Consider the following 19,277-nt stretch of genomic DNA (forward strand, 5'->3'; position numbering starts at 1 on the left):
ATAAACACTTAGTCTCTGATAGTAGTGTAAATAAATGCTCACCATAAATATTTTGTGGCTATGCAGTGCTTTAGGTGTTTATACTGTGCTCTTTTCTTTACCTGTATTTTAAACATAGTAAAAAGTAAAAACTAAACAAAACAGAGGGGTTAGAACAGAGATATGCATGTTGCAAAAGATAGTGCTCATAACATTTTATAAGGTAGCATGGTCCAGTTTTAGTTTTGCCCACTGCCAAATAAGAAAAAAACACAACATAAATGTGTCATAATAGTACCATACAGAAATGACTACCACATTGTCCAAAAAACATTTATAACATGAATCAAAGTGTCTTTAACAATTAAACGGTATCCTCAGTTGTCTTCTCCAGCTTGACCTCCAAAAGCATTTTCTTTGCTGTGTTCTTGGTGGATGAAAATTCATCTAAAAGACAGCGCTTAACCACTCCAGAGTCTAGGTCCACAACATCCTTTCCAGTTGCATTAATAGCTAGTGGACTTTCAGCCTCACCTTTAGAAAGAAATTCCTGCTAAAAATAGTTGTATTAATATTAATACAGCACATGTTACAAAAAATAGGTTGATATAAGGTAAATGTAAGCCAGTTTTACCTCATCTGATTCAAAGCAGTCATTTGATTCAAGCTTAGAAGTTGGATCATTGTCAAAGTTGTCAAGTAATTCCGGACAGTATGAATCAATCAATTTGGTGTCATTAATTATCTTCATAACAGCAAATGCATTATGAAGGTTATCAAACTGTTCTTTCCTCACATCAATCTTCCAGATTAGTGTCATGGAACACAAGGACAAAATCTCATTGGGTAGTAGTTGGTTATCCTATAAGTTAGAAAGTAGATAAATTGAATAAAATTGTTTATACTTGGTTACGTAGGGACATTTAATAGGTAAAAGTGACATACCTGTGGATATTTATCTCTCAGATCTGCAGTCGACATACCTATCAACTCCCTGCACTCACGGTCCCAGATTAGGAATGGTGCATTACCATTCATATCAACAACCCTCACCTTAATCCTATATCTTAAGGTTCCTTCAGCCCATGTCCTATTACACTTGTAGTAGTCGTATAAGCCCTTAGTATTTAAGGTCAATTTTTTGCTGCAACCTTACCACCTTCTATCCCCACTATCTTGGCAACAACCCAGTAGTCACCGTACTATATAAAAAAATAAAATTAAAAGCAGTACAAGTATTATGTTTTATCATATTAGCATAAGGAATATACCTGTTTCTTGTCATAGACATCAGTAATGGTACTCATAATCATAGAACTAATGTTGAATGTGTCAAGAGTATTTGCAGTAGACAGGCTTGTCATAGAACAAATACTACGCAATGGAGTCTTCTCACCACATATTCTATAATAGGAAAAATCTGAAATTACTAATTCTTAGAGCTTAGGTGGTTACGAGTCTTCTAACCAGAGTTTAGGATTTATCTTTTACCTCTCCCTAAATTCATGGATTTCAGGAATGTCTTCATTGATAAATATTTGAGTTGCATCGTAGGAGCTTGAGATTTTAGTTTCCCCAGCTTTTAAAAATAAACTGATTTAGCATACATATTGCACCATAGTAAAATTAATTAGTAAACAGTAAGTGATAAACACAAGCTTTTTTGGGTACTTACTATTGTAACAACTTTTTACCCTACAGAATTGCATTAAAACAATCACATGAAGATTCACACTTTTTTTATACCAAGAGTCGACCTTATCCACATGGTCGTCCCAAACAGTGCACTTCATTTCATCACCACTGTAATTGTAAAAAGAAAATAGTGTGAAAAAACACAAACCTTAGGAAAAAATTAAAACCAATAAAATGTAAGGTGTATAACTTACTTGGCATCCTCTATTAGGAAATCAATTAACCTAGAAGGTCTTCCACCAATCACCTTTTCTATAGGTGAATAAATTTCAACAACCCTTCCAATGACATCTTCAAAGATTGAATGTATACATAGCATTTAGATAAATGTATCTTGTAAAAATTATTAGTATAGAAATCAGATTTCATTACTTACCAATGAGTTCCTTTTCATCAACCTGGTCAGCAGCTTTCAAATCTTTAAAGCTTTTGAGACGAAACATATGCCTAGGAAAATTTATATTCTTGTATTGTTTGACAATGATAGAGTAGTTAAATTTCACCATAAATTTGTTGGTGCTTGTCTTATAAGTATAGAAATTAGTAACCACAAGAAAATTTTTAAGACAATACACTTTTCCTTCCACGAACTGGTTTTGAAATTTAACCACATGCTCGCGTGGTATGTGAGCATGTAACACATTACCCTACAATGAGAAAAATAAAAGAATCACACTACTATAATATAAATTTGCTGTATATCAAAGCTAACATATATAGAACTACATTTTTACAGGTTAAATCTTTACCTCAATATCATGGAAGACACACTCACGACACTTCACAACTTCACTGGACCTCCGTTCCCGAACCTCGTAAGTACGTATGCATCTCAACTTCAATGCGCACGTCGTTCTCATTGGAGAAATCTGAGTTGCCAAGATGTACATAGGGGCCATTCTAGTAGTCTACTTTGCAGTGAAGGTGTTTCGCTTGATTTATAATTCCAGTGTCGTGAATCATCTGAGATTAGAATCCTTTTATAGCCAAAGATTTAGAGTCCTATTAATGATTGTAATTGGATTAAACCCATAAATGCAAACGCTCCGATAACTAAGAAGTCGCATATAAGAGTCGAATGAGTATATGCTCATTAATGAATATGATCGGAAACGTAATGGACACAATCTTTTATACAAATAAATGATAGAATCGAAGAGTCTCCATTTTAAATCAGCCGTGTAAACATAAATAAGCTTTAACAGATATTATTAAACAATGACCTTTAACTAATCGCATTTTATGAAACGACGTCGGATGTTTTGAGCGGGAATTGGAGCAAAAAATTTTGGCCAAAAACATCTTGCTTTTTTATATATAGGATTTAATACTATATGATTTAATATTTTAGCATTTTAGTATTTGCGTCAACAAATGTCGTACTTTATCTTTTCCGAGGGGGAAAGATAAAGAAGAGAAGAAAGGATTCATTTGGTTCTTTCATGTGACCACACCAACCCTAGGTGTGGCTTGTATCGAAAGAGTTTTCGTGCTATACACCACGTTGAGAAAGACCAACCTCCTATGTACCGTACTCTTTTTGAACCTCGAAAGGGGGTCCTCCATATGATGCTATGGACGGCTGTCCAAAGTGCAAGGGATAAACTCGGACTCGGATAAGATAGGATTGTGCGTGCCGGGCCCTTCGGGTGTCATATTTTGGCCGAGTTTACCGTCCCTCCGGCCCCTATGTTAGGGTGTAGATAGGATTAAATAGGGGAGTGGCTCCGGGTGTAGATAGGATTAAATCTGCAGAGGTCATGCAAATACATAGGCCCCTTCCCTTCTCTTTTGGATGAATGGGGTGGTTTAGAGGGCGCTTTCCGATCTATAGTCCCTCGGAGCGAAGGGTTAGGCAGACTTCCAGCTATGTGCTGCGGATCATGACCTTACCACCTATCCCCAATGGAAGAATGAGTGATCCATTCCACTGCGGCTCAAACCCACTCCCTTCCATGTGAGAGTGTAAACAGGGTGCCGCTAGACCACAAGGTCTTTGGTAGCAAATATGTTTAAACGACATTAAAAACAACGTTATTAACCACTCAAAATCCTCATTTTTTCTTCTTGGTAATAGAACCACAAGTCTTGTTAATTTTTATGAAGTAGACTTATGCACTAGACTTACGGTTTGTCATGAAGTAAACTTGTGATTTTTTCAGAGTTAATACCAAGTGGAGTCCTCCGAGTATAATGACACCGCCACGTTTAGTCCAAAATTTTCAAATTAACCACCCATAGTCCTTCAATTTCAAACTAACCATTCATGGTCCTTCAACTTTCAAAATTTTAACCATCATTAGTCCTAACTTTGTCCTTACTCAAATTAATGAAAGGACCACTAGTGGTTAAATTTGAAAGTTGAAGGATCACGGATGATTAAATTGAAAGTTTAGGACAAAACGTGGTTGTGTCACTACACTCGGAGGATCTTGGCTAATATTAACTCATTTTTTCAATTGCACTTTTTTTTTTTTGGGATTTGCAGACTTATGTATTGATAATAGCTTTATTACCATGAAGAAATCACGAGGATTTTGAGTCATTAATAACATCATTTTTAATATCATTTAAACGTATATTGACTGAGGACCAAAAAGGTCATGCTACAATAATGCTAGGACCAATGTGAATGTTTTGTAAAAAGAAAAGAGAGAGAGAGAGAGAGAGAGAAAAGAACTAAAAGTGGAGTAACACGTGAATCTAGGATCAAAAAAGAAAAAAAACTTAACACTTAGAATTAAATTTACCAAAATGCCCTTGTATTTAAGGGTAGAAAAGGTACAAATGAGCCATTAAACTATTTGGAAATTAGCAATTAAGCCATCGAACTCAAATAAGCCACTAAACTCAGAAAAGGAAAGCAATTAAGCGACTAAACCGGAAAAAAATAGCAATTAATAATGTATTTTTAGTATATTAAAATGTACCTTATATTTATGATCCACACAATTATGTAGACCATGACGCACACAATAATTTGCCCATAAATATATAATTTTTTTTTACAATTGAGCCCCCAATTGCAAAATATATATATATATATATATATATATATATATATATATATATATATATATATATACACATACATACATATACTATGCCTGTTGTATAGTATATGTAAAAATATATGTTCGTTCTATAATTGGGGCCCCCAAATTTGCAAGGGCCCTGGGCAAACATGCCCAGGGCCGGTCCTGATCACAACCTATGTTAATAACATTAATACATAGAATATTGACACAAAATACACAGAACTCATCCTTCTAAACATTCGAATGTACAAACACATCACAACATGTGTTACTAACATGAATACACAGAACAAACACATCACAACATGTGTTACTAACATGAATACACAGAACGGTTGCCTAGAATACACAGAATGATTCATGAATACACAGAACGGTTGCCTAGAATACACAGAATGATTGCTTAATACACAGAACGGTTGCCTAGAATACACAGAATGATTGCTTGGAATACACAGAACGATTACCTAGAATACACAGAATATTAACATAAATACAGAGACCGGCCGAAACGGGAAACGTGATTTCCAAAAAAATGGACGATTAATTTACAATGCTCAAAACGACGCCGTTTACGTACGTGGTGCACGGTATAATTTGCTGACACAAAAAGAGCTCCTTATGATTTTTTTTTTGAATACTACTAACTCTATTACAATGCAGTATCTGTAACCCAATGGGGTAGCTCAAGTGGCAAGTGAGCTCTCTTTGTGGGGAGGAATTTCGGGAGAACCCAGGTCCAATTCCCGTAAGTGACGATTCCCCTTGGGCCAGCTCCCGTGCCTCCCGGAGCGAACGTGGGTGGACCACGGACCGTTAAACGGACGGAGAGAAAGACCCTGTAAGGGTATCTGTACGGACGGAGAGAAGGGTTTGATGCCACTGGACCACAAGATCCTTGGTAGCTCTTTATGATTTACTCCATAATAAATTTAAAATTTCATATGAGAATCGTCGAAGTACATAAAATATTCTATCGATTTCTCCATTGAACGTTACTTTTATACAAGAAATTGATTAATTTCATGTATAATAATCATTTATGATTATTGCACAAATAATATTATATTTCACAATAGGTGCAAACAAGTTGAGTTGCTTAGGTAAAGTTTAGTTTCAGTTTGATTAAATTCATGTAAAAAAGTGAAGATTAGTCTCACATTGATCCGATTCAGATCAAGGGTCTAAAATAAAGATAATTATTAAAAAAAAAAAATATTCGCGGTGGCATTATGATAATTTTATGTAAGATAATTTTTTTTTGTCTTTCGGTGCATTTTTTTTCCTTCTTGTGCACATTTTTTTTTTTAATTTCGAGTCGCATTGTTGTCTGATCTCTTCTAGAGCGAGTGCATATTGCTTGCCTTGTAGTGCACATTATTGCCTTCTAATACACATTGTTGTGTCTTGCAGTGCACATTGTTGTACTTTCTAGTGCACAATTTTGGACTAATTATTAATTTGAGTTGAATCTTTTATTGCTCGTTTATGATTTGTGATCGCTTATGATTTGTGTATAAAGATCATGTATTGAATTTAGTCTTTTTAATAATTGTTTTACATCTTTGCGTCTTTCAGTGCACATTGTTGCCTTCTAGTGCATATTATTGTGCACTCCAGTACATGTTTTTTAAGATCATAGGTGTCAGATTTTTAAAAAGAACAGTTGATCTTGAATAAATCAATAATTACTAATTTGAGTTGAATCTTGGATCTTGTATTGCTAACTTATGATTAGTGATCGTTTATGATTTGTGTTGATGATCATATATTGAATTTAATCTTTTCAATAATTGCTTAATAGTTTTTGTCTTGCATTACATATTGTTGTGCCTTTCAGTGCATATATTGAATGAATCAACGATTAAGATTTATCTGCATCTTTCACCTAGACGCTCCTTCGCACCTGATCCTAAGAATGTATATATGTGTGTTCATATGAGAATCATGTTTTAGATAAAAAGGTGTGGACTATTACATGAGTGCACATAATATACTAAACTACTCCCAACATATCTGGATGACAATGAAAACTTAGAGTAGATTTGAGGTATGAGTGAGAATGACCCAAGCCAATTTTCTTCAAGGGTAAAGTACGAAAAATGAGTCATTTTTTAAAAACATTTTCTTTTCTAGTGTTTGGTTGCATTCTAAAAAACTTTTTAATTCATTTTCTAGAAAATGAGTAGAATTGTATAATTAAACATTTTAATTATTTTATTTAAAATATAAAAATATTTATAATAATATTTTAAATAGTACAGAGTATTATTTATTTAAAAATTTAATTTTAAAAAAATGGTTTCCGACAGAAACCAGCCGCTGAAAATGAGGAAGCATTGGTTAAAAGCCGCTACTCTTTGTCCGTCGATGTAGCTTGGTTTGAAAAATGAATTTTCGTCAAAATTTGTTGGAAGTCATTTTACACCAAAATGGACTGATTTTTCACCGTCAACGAAAAATGTTACGCGAAATGTTTTCCATTGACTAAATTTTCTAAGTGCATCCAAACACTAGAAACACGAAAAATGATTTTCAGAAATCATTTTTTGGATTCCCAAATACAGCCTAAACAAAATCTAACCTTGTGAGCGGATCAAGTAATACTATGAAAAAAATGGTCCAAAAATACCCGTCAATAACTTGGTTTGAATTAATCAGAGTTAGTTTACAACATATCATGTTAGCCAAAAAAAACATGAGGGTAATGCCAACCAGCATTATTTATTAAATCAAAATTATATGTATAAAAATTTAAAAAAATATATAATTTATTGCTAATAAAAAATCATATAAATTGTTCCATGGGAATCGTTCCTTCAATATAGTGAAAAGAAATAAACAATAATGACAAAATAGAGTTGTGAAATGGGTACATTACATGTGTGAAAAGAATCAGAAATCATAATCCTAATATGATTTTGGTGTACAAATGGGGAGTGTTTGTAATCCTTTCAGTTACATCATGATCATACAAAATACAATGTGTGTGTGTGTGTGTGTATATGTATATATATACAAACACACATATATATCATCTTGTCAAATAGAAAATGTACCTCAAGCTATCAACCAAGAATCAAAGCATTCGTCATTGGTATTGCAGAATGATAATCATGCACCTATAATAACTGTTTTACTTCTGACACTTACTTGGTACTCCAACTCTTATATAGCTTCTTCAGCTGTAAACTGTCAAGCCATCTAGGCAAATCTCAGAGATTAGCAGACAAGAGAAAGCCATGAAGAGGCTAGCCGGTTCCCCCGAAGTAATATTTGACAATATATGTTAACAAAAAAAAAGCATATCTGTAATAGCCATAAATCAGTTCTCAAACTCAAAAGGGATGCTAGATCCAAAAAAGTTAGCAGATAAACAAATGCCAACCTATATAGCACATAGCCACATACAATTGGGGATGACAAACTTGTGATGAGTGATGACACGGTTTAGTCCATCAGAATTTGCTGCTGTTCAAGTTCAATAATGTTCTCAGCTAGGGAGTTAAGAGAACCATTCATTGACTCATTGTTGTTCCTGCACTGCTGCAACTGCTCTCTTAGACTTCGCACAAGTTCGTTCAGTCTCTGAATGTTCTTTTCCTGTGACAAGATAATCTGCAGCATTTATCAGAAATCTGTCAGAAGGTTTGATTCTTAAACCGCAAGTTGTAGTATAAAAGTATATAAGCTGAAAGCTTTAGGAGAACTAAATACTTCAAGACCGGCAAAAACTTGTGTGAGATCGTCTCACAAATCCTTGTCCGTGAGAAGGTCGGGCCAGTATGAAAATGTAATACTTGTACTAAGATCAATGAGAAATAAAATGTTTGTTACTTAGAAGGAAAAATGTAATACTTTTGAGGAAAAGTGTAATACATTTTCAGTATAAGTATTACATTTTCTCTCAAAAGTATTACACTTTCCTTATAAGTACCAAACATTTTATTTCTGATTAGTATTACATTTTTCAATATAAGTATTACATTTTCATATTGACTCAACCTGTCGCACGGATCCTCATTCCTCACAGGAGAGTCACTCTTCTAGACCTGCTGGCTGTTGTGTGAAAGATTGGTTTTACGATAGACAAAACAGCAACTTTAAGAGTAAGACACGTACTAATGAATTGCTAAATCAAATATTGTACAGTAGCAGGCCCCTCTAAAATCCTGCATTACCAATCAGCCAATACTTAAAAAGAATGTTAGGTAAGGGAGAGATTATGATACTCCATACTGTACTCTGACTACTCTCACTTCAAGACTTTAAGAAACGCTGAAATGGTTTATGCAGGTGGATAATTGGGCTAACCAACAACTGTGGGCACCTTTTGGTCAAGATTACTTCAAAAACCCAAGAATAAAAGCTAAAGGTCAATCTTCCATTGTTCCCCATGAAATGTCATGTCTGAGCCCCAAGTGGCATCAGGAATCCTAAAAGCCTGAAAAGTCGTCGTGTGTTCTATATCAAGTAACCAAAGTACTACATATCCTACCTAATAATACACTGCTTCTCATCTACCTTCCCTTTCCCAGTTTCCCTTTCCCTTTTCTAGTTCGGAGTCAAAGTATTAAGTAATGTTGAGTGTAGATGCAAAAATAGTTTATTAAAATATCTTACAATCATTCCAGCACACTATATCACATGAAAGGCGTAAAGGAGAATGTAGATCTTCTTAGATTGTAGCTAGAACAAATAACAATAGGACTTAACAGTATATAGATGATAACTTGGGGCTTGAACACACGTAAACTATTTTACCACACCTACAGAGAGTTGAAGTGGTTTGTATGGAGAATTAACTTTATGCCCTGTCAAGTATATCACCTAAAAGACTAAAATGACATCCTAAAATTTACAAAATGAAATCAAAAGTGTGGAAAAACTAAGTGCAAAGCTGCAAATGATCCCTGAAATATAAATATAAACCGACACAGTTCAACGATACCTTCTCTTTTACAGCTTCTTCTCTCTGAGAAATCTGCTGCTGCTTCTGAGACATACTAGGAGTTGGTTCAACATCACTCACTAGCTGCTGTTTCCATTCAAACTGAGATGTAATAATGAGTACCATTAACAGAAATACAAGCAGCATCGGTCTCGACATCATTACAATCTCCTCTCTCACCACCTGACAAAATAATGAGTGAAAAATTCATCCTGAGACTAAGATTTGAGAAAAGGGAAATTCACAAAATCATAGCCATCAAGCAATGGAAACTTTACAAATTAGCACTACAAACATGTTTGTAAAGCATATTATAACATCTCAGGTCTAGCAGAACTTACAGTTACATGAATGAAAAGGAGAACTTTACAACTTCAGAAGCAACTAAAGAAAACTGGCCCAGAACCCTAAGTTCAAAAATTGCCACTAACTATTAGGAGAAACAGGAATAGAGCTCAAGGGATGAAAATTACAGCTGAAATTGGCATTAAAAGCAGACTTTCAAAACTTCTCTTCCTAGAAAACCTAAATTAAAGACAGTGGTATAAGCTACTTAGTATCTACCAGAAAGGAAATAGTTTACAAATGATAAAGGAAGTATTAAAAAAAAAAACATTTCCTATTGATTTCAGAGCTTTAAAGAAACTATCAATCCACCTTTAGACCCGAAAGGAAATCAAGACACAACTTACTGATCGTATGTCGGGTCGACGGGTAGGGCATCTAATTCCGCGGTCCCATTTAAGCACTCAAATTGATGTCAACCGATTGAAGTAAAATGCTCCAGACTCTTTCTGATTATTACAAAGTTTTCAGTTTTTCTTCTTCTTCTTCTTCTTCGTTTTGTCCTTCCTTCTTTACTAAAATTTGGGCTCAAAAATGTTGTTTGAGAGACAGATTAGAATAGCTGGATTTCCTTCTTTAGAAGTGCAGACCTAACTTCAATTGCAGAATTGTTGAGATTGAAGGCAATGGGATTGTTTGGTGGTGGGCTGCCTCTCAATTTCACTCCATTAACTTCCGGGTTCGATATAGAACCCGACTCGTCTCCATTCATATGAGATTCACTCAAATTAATACGAAATTTAGGTTTAGGTTTGATTTAAAATGTTTACATATAGGAATTGTTAATTCTTTATTTAGAAACATGAAAAATGATTTTTAAAAGTTATTTTTAAATTTTTTCTTATTTAAGAAAAATAAAATTAAGAAAAATATTTATTCTAGTTAACTGAAAAAATGTTTCATTTGACAAAATATGTCTTCCTAAATTTTTAGTAGGAGTTTTCAAAAAAAAAAAAAAATTTAGTAGGAAATGTTTTTCAGATTATTTATTTATTTATTTTTCTGTATTTATCTTTATCTCTTGTCTCAAAAAAACATATTTATCTTCTCTCTTATATTTATTCATGTTAATTTTTAAATTATTATTATTATTATTATCACCACAACCACTGCAACCAACATTATTGTCGTTGCTGCTGCCACCACTTATTATTATTATTATTATTATTATTATTATTATTATTAATGTTAGGTTGGTAAAAATCACTTGAAAAATATGGTTACTAAAAATAAGAGATTACCTAAAAGCCTAAACCAATTAAACCAGTTGAAACCGAAAATTAATAAAAAATGAAAAAACAAAAATATCCTTATTAAAAATAGGAAAAGTCATAAGAATGACTAAAAGTGTCCAAAAAATAATAGTAAGCTCATGTGAAATTATCTCTTAATTAAAAGTTTAAAAGCTCAACTTTTAGCCTGAATATATGAAAAAAGTGAAAACTCTACCATTTGTTGACGCCATGATTTGCTAAAGAATAGACACCGAAAATTTACTCTTTGCTTCATTGCCTTAAAACATACATGTAATTATACATTAAACACACAAAATAATATTACATCCTCTGTAATTTCTTTTAGTTTTAAACTTTTAACATAACATATAGTAAACGTTCTCTTATCTTCAAAAAAAAAAAAAAAAACTAAACGCTCTCTTTTTTTTTTGGTGCTACTAAACGCTCTCTGAATACATATGTATTATTGTTTATATTTATTGGTCGTAAAGATTTAAAGCTAAATTAGAAATGGTGAAGCCACCATCCACAACAAGATTGTGGCCATTGACATACTTGGACTCATCACTTGCTAGATAAAGAACAGCCTCTGCAACATCCTCTGCCATCAAATCAACACCTTTAAGGTTTGAATGCACATCAAATTTGTCATCCTCTGCCAAACCCAGAAAGGCCCTTGCCATCCGTGTAGGAACTGCATAAGGGGAAACGCAGTTCACACGGACACCGTATCGGCCCAAGTCTATGGCCGTGTTCTTAGTCAGGCCAATGATGGCGTGCTTTGAGCACGTATAAGCATGTGGAGTAGACCCGGCAACAACACCAGAAGTACTAGCCATGTTTATTATGCTCCCCTTTTGCACGGGTTTCATCACACGAGCAGCGTGTTTCGTTCCCAGAAACGCACCGGTGACATTAACACGAAAGACGTTGATGAAATCTGTTATGTCGCTGTCAAGAATGTCGGATACGTTGGCTCCCATGATGCCTGCATTGTTGATCATTATATCAAGCCTTCCATGGATAGAGACTGCTTTGTTGACAGCATTTTGGACATCTGGTTCGCTTGTGACATCACAGTGAACAAAGGAAGCGTTACTAGGACCCAAATCTTTGCAGATAGATTGGGTTTGATCATCTCGGATGTCGGCTATTAGGACTTTGGCACCATGTTGACAGAATAGCTGAGCGATCCTAGATCCGATTCCACCAACACCACCAGTAATTAATGCTACTTTTCCTTTCAACCTATGAACCAACAAGCTATGAAATATGAAGACCTGTTCACCGTACAGTATGAAAACAGAAGATGGAAAATCGGGACAACTAGCCAAGTTAGTCAGGCTATTGACTTGGTAACCACAAGGTTACAAGTTCAACTCCCAATAGGAGCAGCCTTCTGGGTTTGAACATATCAGCTTTGAGAAAGCTAGGCTGGTTTATCTCCTTGTAGTCCTTTGCTGGATGGGGTCACAAGGCGGGGTTATTCAATGCACACCCTCGGATAGTGACGACGGGTTTCCCTCGTCACCCAAAAAAAACAGAAGCAAGAAAATCACCTAAAATGGAAGAAACTGAATTAGGATTATGCATACCTCTTAGCAGCAGTCGCCATTAATCTTTAATCTCTTTTGGTTACAAGTACTTCCTCCCTTTATAAATCTAATTTAAAAGTCAAAGAACTACATGTAAGTCTCCAATACAAACACTACTCTTGGCTCCTGTGGTTGTTGCATTCAATTGTCAAGTAGCTTGTAGTTTTTGTGTTTAAGGATAGCTGCCAGTAATGTTCACATATTTTACTAAAGTATCAGCCTTACAGATAATGGTTGTGACACCAGTATGGAAATTGGAAAATATCCACCAAGGGACCTACCATCAGTAGATAAGTATTGAAAAGGGTAAATGTACATAGTACATACAGTCATTTTTATTATTATTTATTTATTTTTATTTTTATTTTTATTTTTATTCCTAACACAAGTTTCCCAGCTTTGCCAAACACCTAGACCCTATGAACCCGCCTTCCTAGCTTCAAGCTCCACACCAAATTATACCCTTCTGCACATAAGGAACCTAACCCCAACTCTAAACCAAATTGCTAGAACTCATCTCCAAATTGTTTATGGTGGGGTTCAGATTCCCACCTGCCACTGAAAGAGATTTTCAAGTGCAACTGCTCATCCACTAGACCACTACTTGGGGCAGTATAGTCATATTTGACCAAAGTTAAAAACTTCATTAAATCTAGCAATCCTTGACTAGTGATGACAGAAACTTCCAGTCTGGTACTGAAGTCATGTGCTTTTTAAAGGAGAAACCCTCTAAACTATTTTACTAGGTAGGACCCTTCTAATGATGAGAGAAGCAGAAACAGTAATATAAGGGCAACTAGAACAATGTGAATCCTGATAATTGTTTCTTGTCTTATCAAAGAATCAATCAGAAAAGGACCAACAATTATAAAAAAAAAAAAAAAAAAAAAGGAGAGTGAAAAATTCAACCTGAGATAGATTTGAGAAAAGGGAATTTCACAAAACCATAACCAACAAAAGGCAGAGGTAAAGAAATGGAAACTTTGCAATTTAGCAATACATACATATTTGTCAAGCATTATTATAACATCATCTTGGGTCTAACACAACTTACATGCATAAAAATGACAACTTTACAACTTCAGAATCATCAACTAAAGAAAACTGACCCAGAACCCGAAGTTCAAAATTTGTCACTAACTACTTGGGGGAAACAGGAATAGAGCTCAAAGGATGAAAATTAGAGCTGAAACTGGCATTCAAAACAGATCTTTAGAATTTTTCTTACTAGGAAATCCTAAATTTAAAGAAAAAAAAATAGTATGAGCTGCTTAGTACCCAACAGAAGGAGAAAGAATTTACAAATGAGAAACAAAGTTTAAAAAAAAAAAAAAAAAACATTTTCTGATGATTTCAGAGCTTTAAAGAAACTATTCTTCTCTTCTTTCCCCAGTTTCAATACATCTTTGGAGCAGAAAGAAAATCAAGAGACAACTTACTGATGGGAGGTCGATGGGTAGGGCATCTAATTCCGCGGTTCCGTTTTAAGCGCTCAAATTGATGTCAACCGACTGAAGTAAAATGCTTTCAGTTTTTCTTTATCTTTTTCATCGTTTTCTCCATCCTTCTTTACTAAAATTTGCGCTTAGAATAGATGTGTTTCCTTCTTTAGAATTGTAGAGCTACCTCTAATTGCCGATTCATCATTGCAGGGAAACGGGAAGAAACATGGGGCCTGGAACGAAGGAATTTCGCGTTGTGACAAGAAACATATAAATATTTTTTAAAAAATTGAAAAATGACACACTTTATTTCTAAATTATAAAGAGTAAAAAAAAAAATTGTATCTCAATTATATTTGTTGTTAATTTTCGCATATTAATTGAAAAATATTGTCAAAGCGGGCCGGCCCATCCTATTAAGTCTGTCCTACTGTGGGCCTAATTTTTGGCGGGTTGTTACGCGTCAGCCCACGGGCTAGGATTTATGCAATCCTAATCCGCCTATGGAAGTTCGTGTTTTTTTTTTTTTTTTAAACTTCAAAGTTCAAAAATAAATAGATTCTACAAATCTATCTATATATATAAAACCATTATCCTCCTAAAGTTTCCCGCCCAAAGTTAGTGGCATTTTGGTAAATTAAGTTATTTTATTTATTTATTAATTTATTAATTAATTATTAAATTATTATAGTTAAATGTTGGTGATTGAATAATTGGATTTATTAATTAATCAAAATGTTAAAAAGGTAATATAATATGGTAATATTAATTGGTGATTGAATAATTGATGATATAATTGGTGTGATATATTTGGTGATATATTTGTAATATAATTTTTGAATAACATAACATAAATATATATGTGATTTAATATTGAAATAAATTCTTTTTTTTTTAAAGATATGTATATCGAATTAAGTTTTAGTAGTCTTGAGGATTTTTATACATAAGTTCAAGATGTATTCTTCATCCAGTACATTAATAATTTGGTAAATTAAGTTATTTTATTTATTAATTAATTTATTAATTATTAAATTATTATGGTTAAATGCTGGTGATTGAATAATTGGATTTATTAATTAATCAAAATGTTAAAAAGGTAATATAATATGATAATATTAATTGGTGATTGAATAATTGATGATATAATTGGTGTAATATTAATTGGTGATTGAATAATTGATGATATAATTGGTGTCATATATTTTGGTGATTGAATAATTGATGATATAATTGGTGTCATATATTTGGTGATATATTTGTAATATAATTTTTTAGGTGTCATATATTTGGTGATATATTTGTAATATAATTTTTTAATAACATAACATAAATATATATGTGATTTAATATTGAAATAAATTCCTTTTTTTTAAAGATATATATATCGAATTAAGTTCCAGTAGTGTAATACCCCGTATTTTCCTAACATTATTATTTTATCCTAAGGCGTTGACATTCATAAGTTATGATCTTCAGATATTTCAAAAGAATTTTTATAAGTGAGTATAGTTGTTATTAAGCTGCGATCGAACGTCCCGGTCACGAACCGTAAAAATTTTAAGAGCTAGTATTCGGACCCGTTTGTCATAGGAAATGGATTTTTAGACACCATACTATTATTCTTGAATTTCCTATTTAATTAAATCAGCTCATAGCAGCGAAAATTTATTTTGATCGTACATCGCTAAATTTCGCGGTGCACCGAACCTAGCCCAATTTTGAGGGTTAGTCTGGAATAAATTTTTAGTTTCGGAAATTATTCTATCTGGATTATTTTCTACCGAAACTTTATCTGTTTGGACCCCAACTGATAAGTTGGAAGATATTTTATTATTTTATTATTTTTTTTTTCCAATCTTATCACATAAGATTGTGATGTAGTATAAAAGCCAATTTTTTTTCTTTTTTCCCTTGCTTTTGCCGAAATGAAGAGGAGAGGAGAGAGAAAGAGATCATCTTCATCATCTTCTTCCTCCATTGCTTCCATAGCTAATTTCCTTCACATCTCTCAAGAACGTTCGGTAAATCTTCGATTTTATTCGGTAAAAAGTTCTATTTTCCTTCCTAGAGCATGAATTTGAGAGTAATTTCTTGAAATCTCTTGTTATGGTGGTGCTTTTGATCCTAGGGTTTAAGGTGAAATTGGGGAAATCAACTCCAAAAGCCTTCTACGAGAACTAGTAACCCGGTTGAGGTAAGGAATTCCCTTAAGTTGGTTTAGTCACTTGAAATTAGATAATTGATTATTTGGTTGAAACATGGTGTTTTGGAGCTTTGGGAATATTTTTGTATACATGTTCATAGCTTGGATATGCTTGTATATGTTGTATTTATGTCCATATAGGCTTATACTTGTGAAAATAGTGAAAGGAAATCAGGGTAGATTCTGGCAGTAACTTCCGAGATTTATTGGGAAAAATTGGTAAGGTATTTTGATCCTATTTTTTTTAGACATGTAGTTCTATAAGTGTAGAACCCGCATATAAAATTTCATAATGATCGGAGTAGTGGAAGTATGGTTTTCGAATTTTTCTCCAAAACTGGTCCAGAGAGAAAAATTCTGGACAGCACACTGCCAAGGGCAAACATGGAATTTTCTGTGTTTATTCGCGAACCAAAATGACCAAAACTTTTTATGGACATCAAGTACTATGAGTTGGGGTTCTACCATAAAAATTTCAAGTGAAAAAGAGTTCGGGAACTATTTTTACCGGCTCAATCTTTCGGACTGCGCCAAGCTGAATTACTGTCCAGAATAGGCAGAACGTGTTGGACGCGGACCTGGACGCGCGTCCACTGCGCGTCCAGTGGAGTCCAGTAGGTTCGAGAGTAAGATTAAATGGTGTAAGCTTGATTATTGATTATTGATGTTTAGATGATGTGGTTGTTTGATGTTCGTGAGATCAAACTAAGCTTGATTGTTGTTGATGTTAGATGATGGAATGGTAAGGATCCTAAGAGATTATTAGGAGTATAAACATGATGATGTTGGACCGATTTTGATACTGATGATGGTGGCGTTTATTAAGCTTAATGGTGATTAGTATATTGCTAAATTATGGGTTATGGTGACTAATTAGTTTGATTAAGGACTTATAATGATTAAGGATGCTTAGTGATAGTTGAAATAGGAATTTATGAGCTTTGTGTTGAGGTGTTTAAGTGCAAATATTATTGATTTTGGGAATGATTAAGGATTAATGATGAACTGATTATGTTAAGTATATTGATGATTGGGTGATGATAATTAAATTTTGATGAAGTAATAATGAGGATGAGATTATAAATTAGTGGTGTTGAAGGTACTGTAATGTTGTCATTGATGGTGGATTATGAAGAAATTAAGGTTAAGGGTTAGATATGGATTAAGTATAGTGAGGAGGTAATTAGTAGTTATTAAGTATGAATTACTTATGGGTTATGGATGATGTTGTTGCTTGAAGCTTAGGGATGATGTTAATATTATTGTTGTCGAAGTGATCTGTTTATATGATTTATTAGTGGTGAAATTACTGCTAAGGATAGAGTTAAATAAGGATGATGGAATAATGAATAATGTTATTGATAATGGTGATGTCACTAAGTTGTTGAGCTAATTGACGATTATAGGTGAGGATGCATATTACCGTATGGTGATAATGAAGTGTGTGGCAATGAGGGGTTCATGGTTTAATAGTAATTATTAAATGTGAAGCATGATATGATAATTGTTGGTGATGATGCTACAATATATATATGCGAAAGTATGTTTATACTGTTTAAAGTGCATAAGTGAGAAAGTAAAGAATGTGATAAAATGAAATTATGGTGTGAAGTTGGAGACTATTCCTTTTAACATTCACAATGGATTCACAAACAATGGGCCCTGAAGTGATTGGTGTTAACCACGTTGAGTAACCTTGTAGAAACATATCCAGGGTTACTAGAGCTAGTGACTAACCTGCGGGCTTGGAATCCCGACAAGGGGTGTGCACACTAAAGGTCCTAGATCTGCTTCCCCTAGTTGGAATAACTAGGTTGTGGTGAGGTGGTGGAAATGAGAAGGAAATGGTGGTGTTAATTGGAATATTTTTAACTTTATTATGGTAAAAGCTGGTTATTACTATTTAAATGCTTATATAATTATGACTGTGATGATGAGTATGATTATGGAGTACCGATGAGAATTGGATTGTAATATGGACTGAAATTTATGATAAGGAGTAAGATTAAGGATGTTAATATGAATGGTGCTAGGAATCGATTGATTCATAAATGGTTGACTATGGGTTCGTACCATTATAATAATAGTATTAAGAATGGATATATGTAGTGTTAGTGGAATTTATATAAGGGTATAACTAGGTAGATGGATTTCAAGTAAGAGACAGGTGAATGTTGATTCACTAAACACTTTTTGTACAAGTCTTCATTGTTAACTTATTTTCAGGTGAAATCTCATCAAATGGGTATAGTTACAAAACTCTCTTATGCGTGTTTTCAAACCTTTGTCTACTTTTAAATGACATTGGATTTCCTTACTTAGCCGTCGCGCTAACTACACTTCAATGTGTTCTTATCAGTTGCAGATTAGTGTGGACCCCTGTAGCCCAGCGAGCTCTGAACAGAAGGGAAGTACAAGTTGAGGTCTACTCTATCTTAGAATAGTTACTCTGGAAGGAGGACTTCCTTATGTATTAAGTTTGATATTGATGTTGTAGTTTGATGTTATTTTGAGGTTGTAAGTTTAGCCTTAATGTTTAGGTATAGGAGAGATACCTAAGCGTGGCGGTAACACCCAGTTTTCTGCTGGTTAGATGTAAGCTTCCGCGACGCATTAGCAGTGATTTTGTAATACAAGTAAGAGTTGAAAATTGGGGTGTTACAAGTAGTCTTGAGGATTTTTATACATAAGTTCAAGATGTATTTTCTTTATATATATATATCATCTTTTATATATATATATATATATATATATATATATATATATATATATATATATATATATATATATA

General features: G+C 33.6%; 3 protein-coding genes and 1 long non-coding RNA gene across 5 annotated transcripts; 1 reads left to right on the forward strand and 3 right to left on the reverse strand.

Annotated features, from left to right (window-relative positions):
• Positions 1–343: 343 nt before the first annotated feature.
• On the reverse strand, positions 344–2,573 carry LOC116003874. The gene is made up of 10 exons (XM_031243814.1): positions 2,424–2,573; positions 2,248–2,321; positions 2,051–2,121; positions 1,869–1,965; positions 1,726–1,782; positions 1,471–1,572; positions 1,251–1,383; positions 925–1,098; positions 614–841; positions 344–529 (listed from the first exon to the last, which is right to left on the reverse strand). The coding sequence occupies exons 1-10, from the start codon at positions 2,571–2,573 to the stop codon at positions 344–346; spliced, it is 1,272 nt and encodes a 423-aa protein (XP_031099674.1).
• Positions 2,574–7,509: 4,936 nt separating this feature from the next.
• On the reverse strand, positions 7,510–10,709 carry LOC116003610. The gene is made up of 3 exons (XM_031243505.1): positions 10,356–10,709; positions 9,664–9,846; positions 7,510–8,330 (listed from the first exon to the last, which is right to left on the reverse strand). The coding sequence occupies exons 2-3, from the start codon at positions 9,823–9,825 to the stop codon at positions 8,163–8,165; spliced, it is 330 nt and encodes a 109-aa protein (XP_031099365.1). The 5' UTR covers positions 9,826–9,846; positions 10,356–10,709; the 3' UTR covers positions 7,510–8,162.
• Positions 10,710–11,541: 832 nt separating this feature from the next.
• On the reverse strand, positions 11,542–14,518 carry LOC116003736 (zerumbone synthase-like). Of its 2 annotated transcripts, XM_031243650.1 has the most exons (3): positions 14,278–14,518; positions 12,839–12,905; positions 11,542–12,491 (listed from the first exon to the last, which is right to left on the reverse strand). In XM_031243650.1, the coding sequence occupies exons 2-3, from the start codon at positions 12,856–12,858 to the stop codon at positions 11,720–11,722; spliced, it is 792 nt and encodes a 263-aa protein (XP_031099510.1). In that variant the 5' UTR covers positions 12,859–12,905; positions 14,278–14,518; the 3' UTR covers positions 11,542–11,719. The 2 variants fall into 2 exon arrangements, with proteins under 2 accessions (XP_031099510.1, XP_031099511.1); XM_031243651.1 differs by lacking the exon at positions 14,278–14,518 and having other exon boundaries at positions 12,839–13,698.
• A 1,897-nt stretch (positions 14,519–16,415) lies between these two features.
• LOC116005213 lies at positions 16,416–19,197 on the forward strand. Its single transcript, XR_004094899.1, has 2 exons — positions 16,416–16,477; positions 18,846–19,197. It is a non-coding gene; the product is annotated as an uncharacterized LOC116005213 (long non-coding RNA).
• The last annotated feature ends 80 nt before the right edge of the window (positions 19,198–19,277 follow it).

This window comes from Ipomoea triloba, chromosome 14, assembly GCF_003576645.1.
Source record: "Ipomoea triloba cultivar NCNSP0323 chromosome 14, ASM357664v1".
NCBI classification, from domain to species: domain Eukaryota; kingdom Viridiplantae; phylum Streptophyta; class Magnoliopsida; order Solanales; family Convolvulaceae; genus Ipomoea; species Ipomoea triloba.

Coding starts and splice junctions, on each gene's coding strand:
- LOC116003874 (XM_031243814.1), bottom strand. CDS start 2,573: ATGGCCCCTATGTACATCTTGGCAACTCAGATTTCTCCAATGAGAACG. Junction 2,122..2,247: donor CAGTTCGTGGAAGGAAAAGT/GTATTGTCTTAA, acceptor AAATTTTCCTAG/GCATATGTTTCGTCTCAAAA. Junction 530..613: donor ACTGCTTTGAATCAGATGAG/GTAAAACTGGCT, acceptor TATTTTTAGCAG/GAATTTCTTTCTAAAGGTGA.
- LOC116003610 (XM_031243505.1), bottom strand. CDS start 9,825: ATGATGTCGAGACCGATGCTGCTTGTATTTCTGTTAATGGTACTCATT. Junction 8,331..9,663: donor AAGAAGCTGTAAAAGAGAAG/GTATCGTTGAAC, acceptor TAAATGCTGCAG/ATTATCTTGTCACAGGAAAA.
- LOC116003736 (XM_031243650.1), bottom strand. CDS start 12,858: ATGGCGACTGCTGCTAAGAG. Junction 12,492..12,838: donor ATGGCGACTGCTGCTAAGAG/GTATGCATAATC, acceptor GTTGGTTCATAG/GTTGAAAGGAAAAGTAGCAT.